Source organism: Cuculus canorus, chromosome 3 (assembly GCF_017976375.1).
Source record: "Cuculus canorus isolate bCucCan1 chromosome 3, bCucCan1.pri, whole genome shotgun sequence".
Classification (NCBI taxonomy): domain Eukaryota; kingdom Metazoa; phylum Chordata; class Aves; order Cuculiformes; family Cuculidae; genus Cuculus; species Cuculus canorus.
Genome location: NC_071403.1, coordinates 3,343,381 through 3,363,691, shown reverse-complemented (window position 1 = coordinate 3,363,691; position 20,311 = coordinate 3,343,381). Strand labels below are relative to the sequence as shown.

At 39.9% G+C, this 20,311-nt stretch overlaps 1 protein-coding gene across 1 annotated transcript in view; it reads right to left on the bottom strand.

The window, feature by feature from the left end:
- PXDN (peroxidasin) overlaps positions 1-20,311 on the bottom strand; it is an 87,840-nt gene that overhangs the window by 32,160 nt on the left and 35,369 nt on the right. The window contains exons 4-12 of the mRNA XM_054062213.1: positions 19,881-19,952; positions 13,188-13,259; positions 12,539-12,610; positions 10,453-10,622; positions 8,983-9,100; positions 6,729-6,898; positions 5,558-5,830; positions 3,448-3,564; positions 2,072-2,230 (exon numbers count right to left, since the gene is read on the bottom strand). Coding sequence (XP_053918188.1) covers positions 2,072-2,230; positions 3,448-3,564; positions 5,558-5,830; positions 6,729-6,898; positions 8,983-9,100; positions 10,453-10,622; positions 12,539-12,610; positions 13,188-13,259; positions 19,881-19,952 — 1,223 coding nt within the window. The remainder of the gene's footprint in view (positions 1-2,071; positions 2,231-3,447; positions 3,565-5,557; positions 5,831-6,728; positions 6,899-8,982; positions 9,101-10,452; positions 10,623-12,538; positions 12,611-13,187; positions 13,260-19,880; positions 19,953-20,311) is intronic.

The window sequence follows — 20,311 nt, the reverse complement described above, 5'->3', positions numbered from 1 at the left end:
TAAGAACACTGGGCACACAGTTACTTAAATCTAGTCTGAGGAAAAGGAATGCATTTTTTAATCTTAATTTCCTTGAAATCCCGATCGACATCCAGCACTCAGATATCATCATGAGAAGCACCTGAGAAGCATATAAACTGGAGAGGAGCAGATTCAAACTAGACATAAGGAGGAATTTCTTCACCATGAGGGTGGTGAGGCCCTGGCCCAGGTTGCCCAGGGAAGCTGTGGCTGCCCCATCCCTGGAGGGGTTCCAGGCCAGGTTGGATGGGCCTTGGGCAGCCTGAGCCAGTGGGAGGTGTTGGGTTGGAACTGGATGGGCTTTAAGATCCCTTCAAACCCAACTACTCTATGATTCGATGATTCCCTCAATATTATGGAGGCATTAAGAATTGTATTTCTGCTGTAATATGTCAGTCTTTTTGGGGCTGTGGGAGGAGGTTTTGTGTTTATAGAGAAGTATCTGGCCACACATTTGGCCACATATTTACAATACAAACAAAATCCGGCCCAGGGCTTAAATTGTTTGTACGTAAATGGTTACCAAAGACCAGAAACTATTTAAAGAAGGCATCCTGAGTCAAGGCTTTGGATGTGAGCCACGTCATGCCGGCAAACAGACCTGGACCACTAATCTGTATTCATTAATACAGATTTAGCCACAGTGACCACTGACCAGACATTCCTCAGATAAACAGTCCTTTTGTTAGAAGACCAGAAGAAAAAGTTGTCTTCACACATCGTTGGAAAAAATATTGAAAGGAATGTATGGAGAGCTCCAATTTCAGGCTGTGTATGTAGCCACACCAGGCTTGTATTCACTATCTTTTGGTGACTGGATTTTGCAATCCTAAGTACACAAAAATCATTTAATTACACTTTACTCAAGTTCAGCGACGTTTAACACAGCTAGAAAGCTATACAACTTTTTAAAATTGTGTTTTGTTTCATGGAATTTTGGTCAACACCTTATATAGGTGAAAGAAAATCTCGATTTTGATAAATCTAGTACTACTCCTAACTAAGAAAAGATAATGGATTTTTTTCTGACAAACCTCTATGGCTTAGGAGGACATTTGAACCCCTTTCACTCAAATACTGTTAAAAATGAAGTTGCTAACAAGAAATGCTTTGAACTAAATGGTTAATCTCCTTGAATTTAAACACCAAAGTAATTAAATTATAAATATTAATATGATTGCAATTAATCCCTGAAGTAGCTTACTTAGAATTAACTTGAAGAAATGCATAAGAAAAATTCAGTGGTTTGTTGGGGTTTTTTTTCTCTCAGCTTATTTTAAGTGTAAGGAATCACTTTCTTTGTGAAGGTCATTCTGCTGTTGTAAAATAAAATGTTCTGTTTCTAGACATCAAAACATCATGTTATTAACACTATTTAGCTATCAGTGAAGAGTCTTATAATAAACTAGTCTTTTCACAAAACAAAATACTTTTCCCAAGCATAGGAATTCTGTGATCCTCAAAGCAAACGTCTGTTCTTTACCAAAAGAGTAAATCAAACATCTTCCACAGAAAAGAGACTTTTATAAAGGAATGACACCCTGTACAAATTCTGGTAAGTATCCACACATGTTATTTAAAACTACCTGGAACCTAAAAATAAATACACTTGGGAATAATAATCAGAAATATGAAACGTTATCAATACCCTGAAGAGCAAGTTTTCTTTCTTTCAAAATGCATAGTCTCATTCTAACAAGCTTTTATCAAACAAGGCCATGATTAGTTGTAAGCTTATGTAGTCTCCAAGTGTCTTCCAACAAAGTCTGTCAGGGCATACTGTCCACATGCTCAATCTACAGAAACTAATAAACCATGTTATAAGTCTAACCCATCAACTTAGAATCACTGTAAAATGCAACAAAAATCCAGAAGGAAAAACAGATCTATTTTTTAATTCTAAATAAACTACTTCATACTAACATTTTATGCCATGAAAAATAATTAATTTTCAATATTACTTTTCAGGGACGCAATAAATCACACACATTATTTTAGTGTAAGCTTAATTATTTGTTTTTTTTCCAGCAGTGGTGCATGGAGAACTTACCTCTAGGCTGTACAGTCAGATATACAACAATTCGTTGAGATCCGATAATGTTGACAGCTTGGCATTCATACTGACCCTGGTCATGCAGAGCAACCCTGGAAATCCTTAGGGTTCCAGAGGACAGAACTAAGTGTCTTCTGTCAACAGACAACTGGCCTCCTAAAACACAGAGCAACAGCGTTTGCTATTTATAGCAGTGCAGAACAAAGTCCCTTTGTGTCAGAAAAAGAGAAATCCAGAGGACGTTACAGTTGATAAAACACTGGAAAAAATTAGTCTCTAAAAAAACCAAAGTTTGAAACCTTCCCTTCTCAGAAGATAAACATGCAGAGCAAACAAAACATACATGTGCACACAATCATAATCCTGATCTCTTCTGTGTTTGTGGTAGAAATAAATATTTTCACCTAAGAAGCGTGACAAAGCATCGGAGGGAGAAGGCATGATAAGAATGCCAACATGTCTTACTGTTCATTTAATATTATTGTCGTGTGTGTAAGACACAATCTCATGCGCCTGAGCCATCTAGAGATTCGACAGAAAAATATATACAGTCCTGAAAAATGGAATATAATACAAATGGAATAAAAAGGAATTCAGTGTACCCCAGTCTTCCTTTCAGGACATTTCATTTGATTGGAGCAATCTTGGTAGAGGGAGAAACAGGGACATTATCAGCATCAAAATGATCGACAATTTGTTAAAAATCTTCTTTATCTATAATAATTTAGACTTTTCTAAGACTTATTTTGGCTGGTAGAGCTATTTCACTTAATTCTACTGGAATATCTACTGATAAAACATCCACGACAGTATTTCTTCCTGCTGGATTTGGCTTAATGCCTTTACAGCCACAACCTGATAAAACAATCAGCAGAGTGCACCCCAGTGTTCCTGTCAACACATATGAAGTGACGGTTACTGATGTCGGCTACAAGTCGGACTGTTCTGGTTTCTGAAGACAGCACATCCCAACTCATTTCAGATCTCTAGTTAATGACAGTCATCTCCATTTCTTCTGCAGTAAACCAGCACTGCTCGTTATTCACACGTGCTTTGTCTCATATTTCTTAAACATTTACTATAAGGAATTTATTATGGAGATATATATTTTAGTGACTCTTTTACTGGTACGGTTGGACTTGATGATCTCAAAGGTCTTCTCCAACCTAGTAATACTATGAATAATGAGAAACATTTGGGCAGCAAGTTTCAACTTGCCTTTTCCAGCTAAAGCAGAAAGAGATAAACGCTATTTCCTTCAGAGACTGAAGCATCTAAACAAACAAATGCAATTCCTTTCAGTGCATGAATGATTCCAAAATGAGAGCTAAACTACTCTAGAAGTTTAAAAGTGAAAAATGGAACGTGTTTACCTCCTTTAGTCCAGGCAATAACAGGCTGGGGGTAGCCTTGCGCTTCACAAGGGAAGTCAACCGTCTGTCCCTCAATCACTGTTTTGTCTTGAGGAGTGACAGTAAACTGAGGTAGAGCTACAGAAGAGAAAACAAACTGGTTGAAAAAAAATACAACTGAGAGATGCCGAACTCTCTGAAATTACAGACAGTTTCCTGTATGACTCGAATAGCTCATACTTGGGGGAAAAGTTTAACAAGACCAAATGCCGGGTCCTGCACTTGGGGCACAACAACCCTATGCAGCACTACAGACTGGGGGAAGAGTGGCTGGAGAGCTGCACAGAGGAGATGGACCTGGGGGTGCTGGTTGACAGTTACTGAACATGAGCCAGCAGTGTGCCCAGGGGGCCAAGAAGGCCAACGGCATCTTGGCTTGGATCAGAAATGGGGTCACCAGCAGGTCCAGGGAGGTTATTCTCCCTCTGTACTCAGCACTGGTGAGACCGCACCTCGAATACTGTGTTCAGTTCTGGACCCCTCACCACAAGAAGGATGTTGAGGCTCTGGAGCGTGTCCAGAGAAGAGCAACGAAGCTGGTGAGGGGCTGGAGAACAAGTCGTATGAGGAGCGGCTGAGAGAGCTGGGGTTGTTTAGCCTCGAGAAGAGGAGGCTGAGGGGAGACCTTATTGCTCTCTACAACTACCTGAAAGGAGGTTGTGGAGAGGAGGGAGCTGGGCTCTTCTCCCAAGTGTCAGGGGACAGGACAAGAGGGAATGGCCTGAAGCTCCATCAGGGGAGGTTCAGGTTGGATATCAGAAAAAAAATTCTTCACAGTAAGAGTCATTGGGTACTGGAACAGCTGCCCAGGGAGGTGGTCGAGTCGCCTTCCCTGGAGGTGTTTAAGGAACAGGTGGATGAAGTGTTGAGGGACATGGTTTAGGGAGTGTTAGGAATGGTTGGACTCGATGATCCAATGGGTCCTTTCCAACCTTGTGATTCTGTGATTCTGTGATTCTGTGATTTGGGTTGGAAGGGACCTTACAGATCATCTAGATGCTAACGGAATTATTTTATATTGTGAGCGCTATAAGGCAGAGAGCTAGGGCAGCCGCTGGTGCAACAGGAACATCTCCCTCACAACCTGGCCCTGGTGTTAGTTGAGGCCTCTGGGATGTACTCCCATAGATCCAAAACAAGAGTTACAGCAAGACTTGTAGAATCAAACACAGAGTATTCCCTGGATTAAAAATACCGCCTTCTCTTTCTCTCACAAGATGCTCAGCTAAAATGTGAAGAAAATGCAATGTATTCAAAATCATCCCGAGTTGCTTGTTTTCTTCTTTACCCAAAAGAAAAGCAGGGTGTGGAATACAGGACAGCTTCTGCAGTAATCAAGGCGTTATCAGTACGAGAATGCATTTGTTCAGCTTTCAAAACACAATCATCCACTGGCGAATGATAAATGAACAAACCACACAGACAAGTTGTTGTATACTTTAAAAACTGAACTCATTAACAAAGCATTTGCAACCTGAACTGTTTGCCAACAAGAGATGTCAACATGGGGACAGCAACAAACTTAAATTTAAAAGTGAATCAAAATGTATTGCAAATAAAACTTTTCATATTAAAACACCTGCAAAAGGATAGTCTACATCTATATAGGATTTTTTTCAGTGAGTTAGTCTATAAGAGATACTCTGAGTTAAATGTATAGCAACTTTCATATAAACTAGACTAGATGCATGTAATCAAGAGAAATAAACTCTCATGATTTTAGTACCATTCTGACAATTCAGAAAAAAAGACAAACCCACACAATTTGAAGCAATATATTCCTCCTAAAATGTTTTTCAGCATGTTAAAATTGAAAGGGGGCATTTTAGATTAGACATTAGGAAGAAATTCTTCATGATGAGGGTGGTGAGACACTGCAACAAGTTGCCAAGGGAAAGTGTGGATGAACCCTGGAGGTGTTCAAGGCCAGGTTGGATGGGGCCGTGGGCAGCCCATCCAGTGGGAGGTGTCCCTGCCCATGGCAGAGGGGTTAAACTGGATGGTCTTTAAAGTCCCTTCCAACTCAAACCATTCTATGAGTCTACCTCACTCCTAGTTTAACGTTACTCACCTTGGACTATGATGTATGCAGTCGCATGGATATTATCTACGCTGTTAGTTGCGAAACAGGTATACTCGCCACTGTCCTCCTGCTTCACATTTTGTATGTAAAGTCCTCCTGATGGAGTTATTGTGATGCGAGGGTCACTCGGTAAAGGAGTTCTGTCCCCTTTGGTCCAGGTAATTCGTGGCTGAGGGTGTCCAGTTGCACTGCACTCCAATGTAACGCTCTCACCTACCAGCACTTCGGTATTTTGTGGGTGAATCACAAAACTTGGCCGGGCTATGAGAAAAGATTGATGTTTAAATATTACTTTTAGCTCACACAGCATTAATTCAGCTAAATATTGCAACAGTTTGGGGAAGCCGAGGCATTTTAATAGCTCTGCCCCAACATACTTCTAACCTTGGTGCAAACTCTGCCTCGCATTAAGCCTAACCTAGCTATGTTTATAAATGTCAATAGAGAAGAAATTAAAGTTCATATAATTGCACTGATATTTTTTCTTAATTCCCATTAGAAACACATTCAAACGTTTCTTATGAAGGTCTATTTAGAGGCACAGATATTGGCTAAAAATTGCTGTAAGTACACAAAAGGGAAAAACTGATCAAGCTACATTTCAGTATCTTTTCCCAACTACACGTATAAATTGCAGTCACGGTTTAAGCTCACCCGATGCTGAGTGAGAAAACAAAACTTTCTCCCAGCTAGGTTTGGAATTTATAAACATTACAGTCGTGGACAGGAATTTACTGCTTGCAAACACGAAGCACTGGCAAGATAAAGATTCGGGCTAAAAAGCTCCTGAGCAAGGATCACTGCTTAGGGAGTGCCAAAGCCTTCAAGAGTGGCCTGTTCAGAATCTTGTGGTTTTCAGGTATTCAGAGAGAACGTTACTGCACTGAGCAACGCTCCAATGCAACAGCTTTTCATAATCCTTCTATAAAGACCCTACACGTCTATCATCAGAATTGCATACTACAATAAAGATATTAATTAACTACATTATTTACATATTTGTTCCAGGGATATTACAACTTCATAATCTAGTTCTTAAGATGCCCAAGCACAAGAAACCTACATGCCAAGAACATGCCAGAGCTAAAGCATTTCATTTTTAGCAATCCTATTATCAAAACAGTTGATAAATGCAAGATTCAGAAACAATGTTCTTTACCTGGTGACTCAAAGTATCGAAGAGTAACTTCCTGAGTTTTCACTTCTCCAGCCACATTTTTTGCCATGCACTGGTAAATGCCTTGGTCTGTTTCTTTAGTATTCTGAATCATTAACGTGCCATCATCTAGCAAGTTTAGACGGGAATCCTCTTTCATACTGAGCTCATTACTGTGACGAAAAGAATCTGCTGGAGTTAAACCTTTAAATCACAAGCACAGAAACCTGCCAACTAATAAAACCCAAAATACATTACCCAAAATAAATGAGGGCAAAAAAAGTTTTACTCTGTTACGTATCATAAAATAACAAAACTTTTATTTTTCCCCTAAAGAAAAGAAGAAGAGGAAAAAGAAAAAATGACAGTAATTTTGCTTATGCAGACATTACATCTTCAAAAAGAAAACTCAGAATACTTTTATGAGTAAAAGCTTATAGGCTTATGGGGGAAAAAGAAGAATAAAATACATACATGCAGTCTCATTTTCTCTTAAGGCTGTTCTAACTGGCAAATCAATTTAAAATGTTTCCACTAATGTAATTTCACCACTCAAGATACTTTCTGCTAGGAGAGGGGTTAGTTGCTGTAAAATCATCTTTGTGCCAACATGTGCCTGGATTGCGCAAGGAGCACTAAAGAACCTGATTATAATCAGTACTGGTTTGAAACACAAGTTAAGATCAGGTCTTTGGGCTATGTGATGGATACATATCTGTGATATTAACTAAGAACAGTTACGGGGATTTATTAAAGAAATTCTTTCTCACTCCATCTCTCACTACATGATGCAGAAAGCACAGAAGAGGGATGAGATTTCACCCCTTCTGTACAAAACCCAGCCTAACTGCTGATCTATTCAACATACTGCTCAGAATGGTCAATGGCTTTTGACTGAAATCTTGCCATATTCACCTTGCAAAGAGCTTTGCTCTCATTCATGAAGCCAGGAAACAAGCCAGAGTCAATAATCCCACACCCCAAGCTCAAATTTCTTCTTAAAACTCTTTCATATGTGTATTCTGAATACATGTTTTCTTTGTTTATTATAAAAAGTACACGAGCCAAAGAAAATTTCAGTAAAATAATTATACCATCCAAGTTCAAGGCTCTGTTCTTGACATACTCCGTAAACATCATATCCTTGCTGCATGTGAGCTCCTTACAAACATCAGCACAAAGCTACAGAACTAGGACTCTATGTCATTCTATTTTATCAGCATCTAACAAACAACAATTGTTCATTTGCTAATATGAAATGTGAGCGAATTTATTTTCCAGATCAGGTTTTCCATTTGCATAAGGGCATTATTAAATCAAAGTCTGCATAAACTAGTGGTAAACTCACAAGTCATGTGCCTGTCATAAATTAACACCAGTTTAAGCCGGGCAACATGCAACCACGTAGCTTGTTCAGCCACGCTGTGCCCAGCACTGATGGAGAGAGCCAGGCTCCGGGCACGGTTCATGCAGCCACTCTGCAGCAGGCTGGCCTTTGGGCTGCTGAAAGATGTTTTTACGGGTCCTTCCCACCTCTGGGAAGCAGTGAGAAGCAATGGGGCAAGCTGTCCAGAGAGCTTGCGCCACCTTCATCCCTGGATAAAGCAACCCGGTATGATCCTGCTTTGAGCAGGAGGCTGCACTGGAGACCTCCCGAGATCTCCTCCAGCCTGAATTACCCTGCAGCCTCGCGGTATAAACACTTGTCTTCTCCATGTAGTAGTCTGGGAAGCCTGGAAATTAATAACCCCTCGTCTTCTGGGATGGAGCTACACCCTGGAGGAAAGCTGCCTCCAAGGAGCTAGGGCTAAAGGAAGGCTTCCTCTGAAATCTAGCTTTTATCCAGTTGTAACTTTTGCTCTGCCTCAAAATATAAAGCAAACAGACCTGTGCAAAAGCATGCAAACACTAGCTGAACCACAGCCTGCACGTGCAACACATCTACGTTAGATTGCCTGGTACTTACACACAAATTATTTACAGGTGTACGCACCTTTGCAGATATAACGACAGTTAAAAATCCAACCAATAACGTTGTAGTCATAAATGAATAGTTTCCAAAGTTATCAGCTCTAAAGTGTCCAGAACCACTAACAGATCCCGCCACTATTTCTTCATATACTTATTTTAATCTATGCTTCTGCTGTAAGCATTAGACATATTTGCAAGTAAGACAGGTGGACACGCACCCAGAAATATATACACACCCAGACTAACACACTTACTTCAGGTTCCTTTCTTCCTCTTTTTAACTTACTTGTTTCGGAGCCAGATAATTTCTGGTTTAGGATTGCCTTCAGCTCTGCAAGTGAAGTACACTGTATTCCCTGAGGTAACATCCACATCCTGAGGCTCTGATGTAATTCTTGGCCTCTCTGCATCAACAATAAAACATATAAGAAACTCTTAATTGTTTGAAAACCACTAAAGAATGGTAAATAAAAGATTTTCCATACACCTCGTAGAAAAATATCTTTCACAAAAGTTTTAACTTAAAATATTTATGCTCTTAATCAGGATTAATAGCATTTTTTTCCTCTGCAATGGTGACTGTGGGCTTTCCGCCCTTCTCCATTGTTCTTTAGGACCTTTTAGCAGACGGGAAACGGATTGTGCAAATTTGTATCAGGTTCTAAAGTAGCGGTTGGATTTATTTGAAAAGGGTCTCAATTTGCTTATGAAAGAAAAACTTTAAAGCAGCAAGCACAAATGCCGTTAAAAATAACTTCCTCTAGATAAGTATCAGTGCCTAACCTGCCTCCTACAGAATAAATTGTCCAGCTTGCTTCCTGCACTTTTTATACTCAGGCTCCTTAGATGTGCAAAGTGGTAGGATGCCACGTGATTTATTCTTGCACCAAACCCCATTTTTATTGTCTTGTTCAAGAACCTTATAGATGTTTCATAATTCTCAGGACTGGAATTACATCCAACACAAAAAAAAAAAAACCCACAAACCAAAAAAGGACAATTGACTTCTTTTATATCTTCATCTCATCATGTGCCTGGGCAGACAAATGCCCACTGCATGATGAAAAACCTGCGTTTTGGCTTCAGACCTGGAGAGGTGCCAGGGCTGAGCCCCAAGATGTCCCTGGGGCACAGCCTGGGCTCTCCTAAATTGAAGGAATACAGACGAACAAAAGGATATCATAAAAGTGATTATCCATTAATCCTTCCGTAACAGGATTTCAGTGCCTGTGCAGGGCACTCCTTGTAAGTGTACTGAGTGAAAGATAAATTCAATGGCCCCACCCCAATTCCAATAATATCAACAAGAGTTTTAACGATAATGTCTGTGAAATCAGGAGCAATTCTCTATGGTTTCTTTCTTCCCTTTCCCCTGTGAAAAAAAACAAGGAATAAAAGGCACCAGACAATATTAACACAATCCCAAAGACTTTAGTTCACAATCCTTTTATCATCAAAACTGAAATATAAATAGGAAAAATAAACTCCTTCCAGATAATCACACTCAGTTCCTCCATGGGAAATTTCAAACATAGCAATATTTGTTTCATTAAAGACAGCCTAAGAGGTAAAAGTTCTGTCACAAGTAGACAAAAACTGAGAAGGAACTCAGGGAGATTTCTGGAAATCACTAGTACTGACCCAAAGCAGTCAGTGTTATTGAAGAGCACAGATGAACATATTCTAACACAGAAAAAAATCGCAGTCTAGGTGCATTTAACACATTAAAGAAACCAACAGGAAGCAGCAAACCCACCACAGTTAAGTTCTTCTGGTGTTATCGTGGCCACTGATCTTCCCTGGATCCTTCGTGGATACTCACAGGTAGCGGCTGCTTGAGCGTTACCCGACTCCGCGTAGGTCTTCAACAGCTCTGCCAGCCACAGGATTTCACAGTCACAGTGCAGAGCATTCGAATCCAAACGCCTGCACAAAACAAGAAGCGGCCACACCAGCTGTGAGCCAGCTTGGACTATTTTGCTATGATCAAAATGGTTCTGCAATACCAGCAGTGCCTTTATCTGTGATGACAGACAACAGGCTGCAAGACAGGGGACGGTCACTTGCTTGTACACATTGTGGTTGTCTTTATTACAAATATGTATCTTATTTTTACTGCATAGGTAGGGCTGTGTTCAACATAGCAAGCACGTTTATTTTTTTAACCTCGGCATTCAGTGAATAAATCAACTTTCATTTAGATGTTATACAATCTTTGCTTAAATAAGAAACTCGTACCCGTTCTCCCCACATTTTTCTGCTTAGTACTTATTATAGCAGTAACTTTACAGCTAACCTGACATCTTTACAACTTCCCATTTTGCTGATCAGGCCACTGAGACAAAGACCCACAGTTTTACTTAAACATTAAGCTCTTGTTGAGTTCAGTGGGTCAGTAACTTCGTGAAACACCTGCGTACTGCAGATAACAAGAACCCATAAATTTTGTTGACTTTCTTCCCAGCAGTGAAGTACTTACTACATGGCGCTCTGCATTTTCTAGTAGAGGAAAAAACATATTAAGTAGAGATATCTGTACGATTAGAGATAGATAGATAGATAGATAGATAGATAGATAGATAGATAGATACATACATACATACATAAATACATACATACATACGTACATACGTACATACATAAGAAATAAAATTGCATAGCAAAGCAGTATTTGGGGATGATAAACTTTTGCATAATTTTGTCTTTCAATGTTTTTTTTTAACCTATTGTACCAGATTTTGTGAAAAACAGGCAAGAACAAGCAAAACTATTTTAAAAACTATTGTACAAATGTCTCCCAGTGTATCAGACGTTACTGGTAGAATTTAAATCCGGAACACTAAAGTCACAATACGACCTTTAGGGATAAGCTGCCCAAGGTCAGAGGACACCACGTCAGCCTAGCTCAGTGTCCTGTTCCACTCAGAGCCAGTATTAAAATTCCCCTTTGCCTAGGAATTACATGATGAAGAAGAGTTCCTTTCTGTTCACTCCGATTCCACAAGAATTTAAGGGAGATGTGAGTGAACCAGCTGCTACTGGAAGGTGCACACATCATCAAAATTGACTTTATTCAGCCTTTCACCCACAGTTAAAGGTATGGATTCACAACGGTCCTAAACCAGCAGGACCACCTTCCTGTAGAGCTGGCGCTGTGACTTGCAGCAGAGCAGACCCTCAGCAGTCCTCCCAGAAACGGGGGTTGAATGCATGACTGTCCTTCTCGGAACAGCATTCTTGGATAATTTAAAGTACGTTTATCCTAGATCAGTGGAGATCCAAAGTGGGAGACAGAAACCCCTCTGAAAGTCACTTTACTGTGATACTCTCACTGAGTTGCAGTTTGCAAATGCTGCTGAGGGACTACGAAGCCTCTAATTTTTCCAAGTTTTCTGCTTTTGAAAGTAATACAGATTCTTAAATCGTCAAGCACCATGTTTTTATCATCAGATAAGAACAAGGAAAACAACAGAATATAACAAAATAATCAAATATTGAAAGATGTCATAGAGGGATCACCTGGTAAGCCACAGACAAGAGGGGGTTGGAACCAAACAACAGAAAAAAAAGAAGGATCTGTGTATACTATTATGGTCTACAAAACGAGACCATATGATTACAAGTCATTCCAAGACAGGAAACAATCAAAAAGATTTAGTCACTAAAGACAGTAGAACATAAAGCAATGGTCTCAATCTATACAGGTGAACAACTGGAGCACAGCTCAGGAAAAAATATTTAAAACAATGAAAGGCATTTGCAAGGAAGGTACATATCGCGAGGTATGGCATAATTAGACTATTTTAACTTTCTCCCGTTCAATAATATTTCAGTTTACTTACAGTCTCTTCATGGACTCTAACTGACTAAATGTCCCAGGAATCAAATGAGCTATTCGGTTGTTATGCAAAAATCTGTTAAAAAGCACAGAAATATGCATGTAATAATTCAGATTTTGAGATGTATTCATTGCATTTACATTCTTCTAAAAATCCTCTAAGAGAAAGTAACAGTACAAAAGAACCTTTTTGCATAAATTTATTGGCTGCTGTTTTTAAGTGGCCTCCAAGGTGTATTTGGTGTGTCCATAAGGGGAAATAGAAGCCATAAAAAGACATAGGAAGCAAAAGGAAGGGAGTTCATAAGTATTCATACGAGAAACTAAAAAAAAAAAAAAAAGTCATAGTATAAATATTCTACTTCTTCATTCATAACATTTATTTTAGGCCAAAGATTGATCACAGCTCTTTGGGAAACAGTTTTGCAATAGAAAAATACAGAACAGGCAGTGCTCGCTTCTGCATGCCTCAAAGGTTGGCCTGACCAAAGCAGTCTTGGCAAAGACTATGTACTAGCTACAATAAAAATATTGGATTAAAAATAATCTGAGGGAATGATAAAAATATTATTTTCCATTTTCAAACATTTGATTTAGTTCAAATAAGGAAGCAAGCCGACTTCTGATTCTTACCCCAAGAAAAACAAACTTACAGCCTTTCAAGTTTTGGAAGATGGGTAAAGGATTCAGGTTCCAATGTTTCTATTTGATTAAAGTGCAGATACCTGAAAATATGTTAAACAAAAAAGAAAAATACTGAAACAGTTTTCTGAACGAAGCTGAAACTTTGTAAAGTATTTGTTATTATTTACACAAATTTTATAAAGCATTTGTTATTGTCTACACGGTATTTATACAGCTAAATGGTGACAGTGAGGTTGTGGCTTAATTTGCTTTTGTTACCTCCTGAATCCTACATGTGAATCTGCAAAATACAAGACATGACAAACAAGAAGGGTTTGCAGATCACTGTGTGTGCTTGTAAATTTATGCACAAAAAAAATGTGTTTGAAAACCATTACTTTGGAGATTTTGGAGATACGACTTTGAACACTCTTCTGCAATGTTTAATTTTTATTAGTAAGCATATTTGAACAAATACGCATGGAAAAAAGAAAATATTGCAGGTTGTTTAGAAAACATATACCATTTCCAACAGAATAACACTTTTACAGGGCAACTGCACTCATTGCTATCACCTTAAGTGAGAATTTCAAAAGTTGCTGAGAAGTAACCTGCTCTATTCCATGAATACCGGCATCTAAAGCTATGAATGCTCTCAAAAGCTCAAAAGCCAAACAAATTGGTAATATAAAACCGAGTTTGATTGAATTGCTTTCAAAATTGCTTCCCAGTAACTGGTGTACAATTAACCACCACAGCTGAGCTCTGTTTGATGCTCTGTTGATACTTAATGTAAGCTTTTAATATTGCACAGCAACAAATATTACACAGCTGTTAATCCTGTAAAACTGAAAAAGATAGCAAGATATTTAACTAGATTATTAATCATAGAATCATAGAATCACAGAGTAGGTTAGGTAGGAAGGGACCTCAAAGATCATCTAATTCCAACCCCCCTGCCATGGGCAGGGACACCTCCCACTGGCTCAGGCTGCCCAAGCCCCATCCAACCTGGCCTGGAACCCCTCCAGGGATGGGGCAGCCACAGCTTCCCTGGACAACCTGGGCCAGGGCCTCACCACCCTCATGGTGAAGAGATTCTTCCTTAGATCAGACCTAAACCTGCCCCTCTCCAGTTTATACCCATTACCCCTCGTCCTATCACCGCAAGCCTTTATGAATATTCCGTCTGTAGCTGCTGTGAAAATGGGCAGCAAAGGCAGGATCATTCCAGTCTTGACTATCCTGTGGAGGTACTCCATAGCCTTGCAGATGTGAATATAAGAAGTAATTGATAAGACTCGCACAAGGAACTGTGAAAATGATGTATAACCTTTGGATCCTGATTATATCCAAATGTATTCAAGCCTCCTAAAGCTTCCTTTTTGACATCTGATAAATTCAGGAAGATCTGGAGAATGTGTGTATATAGAAATCACCCAGAGCTGAAGCTCATCATTTGAAAACGAAATCTCAAGACCACGAAATCTCTTGAAAAAACCAATCCTTTGGCACGAAAAGCAATAGGACACAGGAATTCCCTCATGCTGAAACACCGCACATGCCCTGACCTGAGCTGAATGGTCACTGCAGAGAGAGGAAAGGGGGAACAAGCAACGATTACAGCAGAGAGGCGTTGCAGTGAGCCTTGGAAGGCGCGTGCAGCGGGGAAGCCAGGCACGTGCCTGGCAATCTCCCAGATCCCCCGCCAGCAGCAGCACGGCCCAAGCGCGAGCCAGCGAGCGATGCCAGGGAGCAATGAATGGGGACCACAGAAAAAAGCCAAGAAATCAGCACGGATGTGATCAGGCACATCGGAGTGTCAAGCCTGCTTACTGCCAGTGCAACGCGTGGCCACATATTGCAGGGAGCATAGAGTGTGATCCTGTTTGCATAAGAAAACAAGAACCGTGTCATCATGCTATGCCTGTCAGTCTTCCACTCCCTATTGAAAATACAGGCCAACTTCATCTAAATTAAAAAGACAGACATCTCAAAGGCATATCCTTGCTGCGAGGGTCATTTAAACAGCCAGCAAAAAGAAGAGGGACCTCAGGTCCAGCCCTGAGGACGGACGGGCAGGATGGGGCCAGTATCTGCCAACAGGAGGTACGTAGGCACAGGTCACCAAAAGCCAGAGCTCTTCTCACCCACCTCCCCAGCATCAGCAGCATTTGGGAGGAGGCAAGGCAAGGTGGGGATCGCTGCAGCGAAACAGGATGAAGGGGAAAACTACAGGGTTACTTCTTTTGAAGCACTTTTGATTCTGGAAAAAATTGCATACATTCTTTTCGTGTGCTAAATTGAATTGAAATTCCTGTGCCAATAAAATTGACCTCTGTCAATTCTACTTCCATTTTCATGATTCATTAGCACCTTGCAAACGTATCTCTTTATCTTCCCAATAAAAACATATCTCTTTATCTTCTCAATAAAACATATCTCTTTATCTTCCCAATAAATTTAGCCTCTTGTACTTCTTTGTCATTGACAAGGCAAGATTTTAAGTACAAGTAATACCTCTTACTGGGACAACAAATAATGTTGGTAAAAGCAGGCACATCGAGGTACACAACCCCTTCTTCCAGGGCCATAGATCAGAAGTGAGATCAGCAAAAGGAGAATAAGAAAGGACACCTCTCTCAGATGGTTTAAGTGATGTTTACAACATTGAATTCAAAGCAACAGCTCATAACTGCTGTTTAGTATTCAAGACTACTATAATTACAGATGTAAAAAATGTTTAATTTGCCTGAAAACTCATCTTGTTTTTCCAGCCAAATGAATCTGTCTAATTAAAACACTAATTCTGTTATAAACCTTGCCATGTTTACAACCTCAAATCATCACAGATACAACTAGAATAATTCAGGCACTGAAGCACAATAAAACAGTTAACTCTACCTCATCAGAAATCAGCCTGCCTAAAGTAGGTCAAAAAATCAAATCATGAAGTCCAGATGGAAAATACTCCTAACTGCTTCAAATGACAAGTTAGTGAGGTTTTACAGGTCTGTCACTGTTTAGCAAAGCAGAACAAGATTTTTAAATTATTACCTTGAAAAAGGTCCTGAGCAACTTGTCAGGTAATTTATAAATAGAGTAATGTATTAAATAAGTGGGAAAAATAATTAGCCAGAAGTGTAATTCTAGAAAAAAATAGATGTAGAAACCAGATTGTATTGTAAGTCTGCAATAAAAAGAACAAAAAGTCCTTGGCTTTACAACTCACACTTTAATCACACTTTATCATTTAGGTTTATAACTTACATACTTTTCTTGTATCATAGAATCATAGAATAGTTTGGGTTGGAAGGGACCTTAAAGATCATTTAGTTCCAACCCCCCTGCCATGGGCAGGGACACCTCCCACTGGCTCAGGCTGCCCAAGGCCCATCCAACCTGGCCTGGAACACCTCCAGGGATGGGGCAGCCACAGCTTCCCTGGGCAACCTGGGCCAGGGCCTCACCACCCTCAGCGTGAAGAAATTCTTTCTTATGTCCAGTCTAAATCTGCCCCTCTCCAGTTTGTACCCATTGCCCCTCATCCCATCACTCCAAGCCTTGGTAAAAAGTCCCTCCCCAGCTTTCTTGTAGCCCCTTCAGGTACTGGAAGTTCACTATAAGGTCTCCTCGGAGCCTTCTCCTCTCCAAGCTGAACAACCCCAACTCTCTCAGCTTGTCCTTGGATGGGAGGTGCTCCAGCCCTCGGATCATCCTTGTAGCCTCCTCTGGACCCATTCCAACAGCTCCATCTCCTTCTCATGTTGAGGATTCCAGAACTAAAAAGCGATGTATGCACATCTGGAAACAGAGTGCATCTGCAGCTCGATTTTGGGATCCGCAAACAGCAAACTCACAGCCTCTCAAGCCAGGCATATGTGACATTTCGGGTGGGATCCGGTAATCCAAGCACAGGCTTATAAAGAGGCACATAGCAGCTGTCTAAGCACAAGCACATAGAGGCAGCTTTCATTGCCTTTCGGGTACTCTGGCTGCTTTCCTTCTGCTGCTTCAAAAAAAAAATGCAAGTTTCCTGCAGCGTTGCGTTGCATTTGCCAGACACAAACATATGTCTTGCAGATTTAACAGGATCTAAACTGGTACTAAGCAGCTACTTTTCACCAGCTGACTTTTTCCCTTCGTGCCCTGCCATGGCTGAAGAGTTAGGTGAAGAAATATGTATGGCTCAGTGCGTTTGAGCATCTAGAACTGCCAAGTGTCTTCAGAATTTACTCTAGCACAAGTGAGTTTCAAGATCTGATTCAAAGATCTTATTCCCTTGGCAGAAATCTCTGAAAAAAAAAGAAGATATTTCTACTACCTCAGCAGCTAAGAATTCCGCCGTGGAGGTTTAAGAAGCATCCTGCCAGCCATAGTAAATATCGGGCTTTTTCTTCCCTTATACATGCAACAGGTGTCCTAAATCAAACTGTATTTCGTTTCTCTCAAAGAATAACATCAATAAAAACCCAACTAAACATAATGAAAAACTCCCCCAAAAGTGTTTGCGTTACTGTTCAGGCTTTTTTTTTAAAAAGCAACTGAGTTTTACTCTGCTTCGCTGGAGCAGAAGAAATTAACTATGAATCGACTTTTCCCCTGAGATGTGGACCACAGCATCTACTTCTGAAAACACTGAGCAAAACATTGAGCAAAAAACAATCTCTGAAAACAGTGCAAACTCAGCATTTGGCTGAGTCAACACATCCAGCAGCAAAATAGGTTTGATAACTTAAAGCCGTAGAAGCTTTACATGGAAACGTCAACTGAATAGTCGATGAAGTCCCAAATTGAAGTTAGAAGACTGGGAACTTGATCAAAAAGACTAACTTTTCCTTTGCAAACTCAGTCATTCTCCAAAGGCAATGTGATAAAACAGACTCTCTAGAGTCGGAACGTGTTTTTATGCAAAGGTGCATAAAATGGCAAATCTCTCATAAATTACAAATCTCAATGAATACTCCACTAAATTGATTTCCAGGCCTGCCTTTTCCTAGCATCCTATGCTCCCAATTTCCCACCTGGCAAGCCTTCTTTTGAAGCTTTGCACCGGAAAGGGCTCTAAAAGAAGCAAGCTTTCTGCTGTGCAGGGCAGGATCCCCCAATCGCTGCCAGGACACAAGGACAGTCGCTGAGCAGTGACTGTGCCAGGCTCTGTTTCCATACTTCCAAGCTAGAGATGAGACTCAAATCCCATATAAAACTTGATTTCATACAGAATAACATTGGTATCTCAAGCTCGAGCTTACGCTTATACAGTCCAATATCACTGCAAGCAGAGAGGCTTAACTGCAACCTAGAAGAAAAGTGTTAATATTCCAAAGCGATTTATGTTTTTCAGTCGTAACAGATGAATGGGAAACAGAGCAAAATAAAGAAGAAAATAATGTTGCCACCTGCAGCATATCAAGGTTGTGGCACAGGGAAGAATACTATTCTGGAAGCATTAGTAATTCAATAAATAGACCTTGATATTTAAAATTCTACCGAGAAAATAAGAATCGTTACTAGCATGCTGGTCAGCTCTACCAGCTGCTGTCGATATGCTGCAATAATCATTTCTAGAGTAGTAGGAAGAGAAAAGCTTTAAGGAAACATATTACATCTATGTATGTTTCATAATTATCACTTATATAGGAGCTCTACCTTCAAAAGGCATCTATTACCCTCTAAAATGACCTTGTATGATTTCATACCAATCCAAAGTGTCATTTTATTTCAGCTATAGCCTGTGTCCACTAACATCCACCAGAGCTTTATACAAACAAGGAAAGTGGTACATGTCACCGAAAATTTCTAACGCCCCAATAACTGTCAGGAGATTCAAAATTTTCGTTGGTCCTAGAATAAAGATGTTTAGCCTTCTCAATTTATACGCTACAAAACTCAACCGTCTAGTACAGTTATCTGACAGTCAAGCTGTGAAATAGCTATGCGTTTATAGCTCTTTCTGTTTTCCTGAACATTACCACAATGAATGCATAGCAATGCTTTTTTTTTTGATTATGAAACAAAATACAGTTAAAATTACTGGAATCAATATAATCCGGTTTTGTCATGCTAAGGACTACACCTTGCATTCTTTTTCAGTAGAAATAATTCTTCAGTCATTATACAGGAAAACAAATACGACGTTAATCAATCGTTCTAGAAGACATTACTGAAAAATCTACATTACAATGAACTTCCTTACTTTTTAAACATCCGTACCCGGCAGTGATTAACACATCAACAATAGTAAGGTTTTAATTTTAAATTCTTCTTGTTTTAAAACAGAGCAAAAACTGGGTTAAGCTTCAACAAACTAATTCAGCTTTAGTTACGCTGCATAAAACTAAGTAACTGCTGCAGTTAAAGGAATTGCAATGTCATAAAACCTACAGAAATGAAATCAGAACATCTCACTACGCAATGCAAATTACTTTTCAACATTTTGCACAATAACGCTTTTTCTTCATCAAAGCTATGTAACAGCTTTTGGGGACACGGGGTGGGTGGGGATTCCAATCACAAATGAAAGACAAACATAGAAACAAGGAATTCGACACAGAGATCAATCGTGTTTTTTCACATGCAAATGATTATGGGGCTCACTGCCTAACAACCCAGGGAGTACAGACATGCAGAGCATGCAGGCAGGATGTACGGATGGAGACGTGCACTTTTCCTCTGCGAGGGGGGCCATGGAGATGACAGCACAGAAGAGAAAAGGCACTTACAGTTGTTCTAGAGAGGCAAGTCCTTTAAATGCTTGCCTGTCAATTGACTGGATTTCATTCTTGTACAAATAGCTGAAACAAGAAACAATCAGTAATATTAGTACACACACAAGAGCTACATGAAGGTGGAAAAGAAGAATTAAGTTGACACATGAAGACAGTTTTTCAACTACATATCGGGAAAAAAAAATACAAAACAAAACCTAAACACATACACGTAAAAATACTTCAGTCCTTGAGATGTCATCCCAAATGTTTGCCAAAAAAGACAAAACTCTGGGGCCTTGTAGACCCTGAGACTGTCACCTGGATGTCTTGGGCTTCCCAGTGCCCACTGTTATTACTTACTGTCTCTTGATGGGCTTGCCAAAAGTCAAAATAAATTCAACTCAATGGGACAGAATTGCATCAGAAGTGCCTTTACACACCGG